Source organism: Trachymyrmex septentrionalis, unplaced genomic scaffold, assembly GCF_001594115.1.
Source record: "Trachymyrmex septentrionalis isolate Tsep2-gDNA-1 unplaced genomic scaffold, Tsep1.0 scaffold87, whole genome shotgun sequence".
Taxonomy (NCBI): Eukaryota; Metazoa; Arthropoda; class Insecta; order Hymenoptera; family Formicidae; genus Trachymyrmex; species Trachymyrmex septentrionalis.
In genome coordinates, this window is record NW_017306059.1 from 616,475 (window position 1) to 619,774 (window position 3,300).

General features: G+C 35.3%; 2 protein-coding genes across 3 annotated transcripts; both read right to left on the minus strand.

The window, feature by feature from the left end:
• Window positions 1-37: 37 nt before the first annotated feature.
• On the minus strand, window positions 38-1,249 carry LOC108755397 (N-alpha-acetyltransferase 10). The gene has a single exon (XM_018498351.1). It carries the CDS (start codon window positions 1,168-1,170, stop codon window positions 616-618), a length of 555 nt encoding a protein of 184 aa, XP_018353853.1. The 5' UTR covers window positions 1,171-1,249; the 3' UTR covers window positions 38-615.
• Window positions 1,202-3,168, minus strand: LOC108755398 (small integral membrane protein 13). 2 transcript variants are annotated; one of them, XM_018498352.1, is made up of 2 exons: window positions 2,502-2,834; window positions 1,202-1,434 (listed from the first exon to the last, which is right to left on the minus strand). In XM_018498352.1, the coding sequence occupies exons 1-2, from the start codon at window positions 2,593-2,595 to the stop codon at window positions 1,295-1,297; spliced, it is 234 nt and encodes a 77-aa protein (XP_018353854.1). In that variant the 5' UTR covers window positions 2,596-2,834; the 3' UTR covers window positions 1,202-1,294. The 2 variants fall into 2 exon arrangements, 1 of the variants encoding a protein (XP_018353854.1); XR_001939763.1 differs by lacking the exon at window positions 2,502-2,834 and adding an exon at window positions 2,945-3,168 and having other exon boundaries at window positions 1,357-1,434.
• Window positions 3,169-3,300: the final 132 nt, after the last annotated feature.

The following is a 3,300-nucleotide window of genomic DNA, read 5'->3' on the forward strand; positions in this document are numbered from 1 at the left end:
ATATATATACGTAATATAATTATTCCTATTACAGAAATGGAGTATGTATACACAAGCATAATGGTACATCCGCGATGCATTAGTGGAGTAAACTTATTTGAATATCGTGCAATGTCAAAAATAATTTTTAAGCCAAAATACACTGAAAATGACAAAGTATTTGAAGAAGAAAATATCTATCGAGATAAATATAGATCCGATTTTAAAGTGTAAGTAGAAACTGTATAAATTGAGCCCATTTCAGTGCTGTAAAATATTATTTTTTTCTACCATACTTTTTAACAACACGCTTGACGACGCCCTGAACAATTAATTTTGCATAATGGCGTGTTACATGTGAATTACAGTTTCAGTCATTCAATAAAGTTATAATGAAAAAAAATCAAGATTAAATTAGATTGCCCAGAATTCTTTATTTTTTATATCTTTATAAGTCTTAATTACATTGCGCATTGCGTAAACTGAAAAACAGCCCCAAAGTCCAATCTTACTCCATCGTGCAAACTTTAACAACTTTCATCCTCCAATCGCATACAAAATATTTTTACTAGTGTACCAGGTAAAACTTTGATGAGTAGAATCAATCCGGTTTCGTCAGTAGCTATGATGAATGGACTAAGAGTGATCGCCACAGCATCTACCTAAATGCGTATGAACATTGCCCTCCTTGTGCGCTCTATCTCTAAGAGCCTTCTCATGATGGAAGCTGGTGAGATCTCGTTTCATAGCATAAGCATCTTCGCCGTCCGCATAATATTTTGGCTCTACTTCCGATACTTCAAACTGCAAGCTGCTTGTGTACAAGTTGAGAGCTGCACGATTACTTCTGCGTACATGCAATGAAACGTATTTTGCTCCGAAGCACTCCACCATCGCCCGAGAGGCCTGATTCATCAACTTTTGCGCGATACCTAGCCTTCTGTGGGAGCGCTTTACAGCGAGACTGGTAATATGCCCGTGGGGATTGTCCTCACAGTCTTCTTCCATCTTGGCAAGCACATATCCCACTATTCTTCCTTTCTCATCCTCTGCTACGTAACTCAGTTGCGGCCAAGACAGAGCATGGTATAGATAATATTTCATCTGATAATTCTCAGGTAAGCATTGCAAATTGCAATGCTGTATATTCAGTAGGTCTTCTGTAGTAGCACAACGTATATTTACAGACATTTTAGTCGGATATATATATACTCTGTCACGAGGTATCCAAGATTAATTTTACTTTACACAAAATCGTTGCGTTGGTATTATCAATATTATAAATATACGATAGCTTCAATATATTGTCCAATATTTAGTCACGACGAAGTTTCTTTATGCGTGCGCGACCATTCCTCAAATCGTTAACTGACGACGATTCACTCATTCCATTCCCCGTTAACTCTCTCACAAAGCGGAACCGTGATAGAAAGAACGTCCAAACTAAGTACCAACCTGGAAAAAAATCATAGTATAAATATTATATGATATGCAATTATATAAAAATAAAATAATAATAATGAAGCATGTATGATGTTATGTTGAGTAAGTTTTGTAATTTAGAATCTTATTAAGAACTTGAAATATATTTACACTTATCTCAATTTAATAGCTTAATATATCTTAATAATATAAGTGCTTTAAGCTTTATTTTAATCATGTATCTCAAAGCCCAAATTATATCTTAGCCCAAATTATAAATTATATATATATGTAAAATTCTATAATTTAATACTTAAAATACATTATAATTCAATAATTTATAATTCAGATTAATGATGGATTCAGTCATTCGCACTATAATAAATTAGTGCATATTAAAGCTGCTTTATATAAAGTATCTATATAAATGCAGTAGCATAATATAATTAACTTTGACAATGAAATAATACATGTACAATCTGTTAAATATTGTTAACGTTAAAATATCAATTTAAAATATTTATATTTGTGTATTTAACTTTGCATTTAACTTTTCTAATTTCATGTAGCAGCTTTTAGAATGCACTAATCTAGTATAATACAAGTGACCAAATTCGCTGTAAGAGTATTTGGAGTACATTCTTATCTCTTGTTCAGTTTAATATCTTAACAATGCAAGCACATTAATCATATATGTCAGATTCTTAGTTTTTTATTAGAATTATAATTTATAAAATTTATTACATATATATAAAATTCTACAATGTGTAGTGCTTAAGTAAATCATAGCAAGCTCTTTACTGTCCACTCAATGTAAATGTGTGAGTAAAGCATGACATAATGCAAAACAATATGCTTATCACTAATAGCGTTACATACAAAACGTGAGTTCTATATGATTGTCGCACTAAATTTAAAAAATACTATATAGAACACAATTAGGTATCTATACACGATCGCATTTACAGTACTAGCACGTACTAAGCACAAAAAAAAAACGAGAAACTCATGCTGTCGAATCCGCATGTTTTTTCTGCTGATAACGTAATTATGTCAAGATGTCATGATCAAGGTATCAGCGCCCTGACACGAGTGCTTACCTATCACAACAAGGAGAAACACTATTAATAAACTGAATATCACGGAGAACGCCGTAAGGAAGATTTCCATTGAGATTTCCATCGGAATTTCCATCAAGCGAAAACAAAAAAAAAGAAAGGGGAAAAAGAAGAAAAAGAAAAATGTGTGGAAGAAAGTGATTTTCCCTACGTCCTACGCGCGAGCGATGGCATAATTACTCCTCCACGAGGACAACTTGACGCGAGCAGCACCGTACACGTCGCGACTCAACGATCAACAACAACAGAGTAACAGGATGTCGCGACGACGGCGAGTCCATGCCTTGCCTCTCACACTTGGCACGCCATTTTGAAAATCGAAATCACAGGTACGCGCACAGGTTATGATTCCCATCCCCTCCTCACCGGCGAAAATGTACCACGCCGTCCGAACGATCACCATGCGATCTCACAACTGCACTTACCGAGGTCTACGACGCAGTTAGGTAGACGTCTTGGCTAACATCTCCACGAGCTTCTCAATCCTTTCTGCGTTTCCTGCCAATCCTACCGGCGAACAATCCCGCGAACTTCGCGGACGAGCGAGTATACCTAACTTAACGTCACACGACATGCATTCAGACTTCGGAGTTGGAACAAGTTGGGTTGGGGGTTGGGGTTGGACTAGTTGGAGTAGTTTATTTTGCAGTTGTTTTAGTGTGCATGGAACACAAGATTGTTACACCTTTTGCACTCACAATAGAATATGTGTAACATAGAAAGCAATCTCACTTATGTTTAATGTAGAAGTTATTTGATCTTTTATGTTTTAATGAGAATA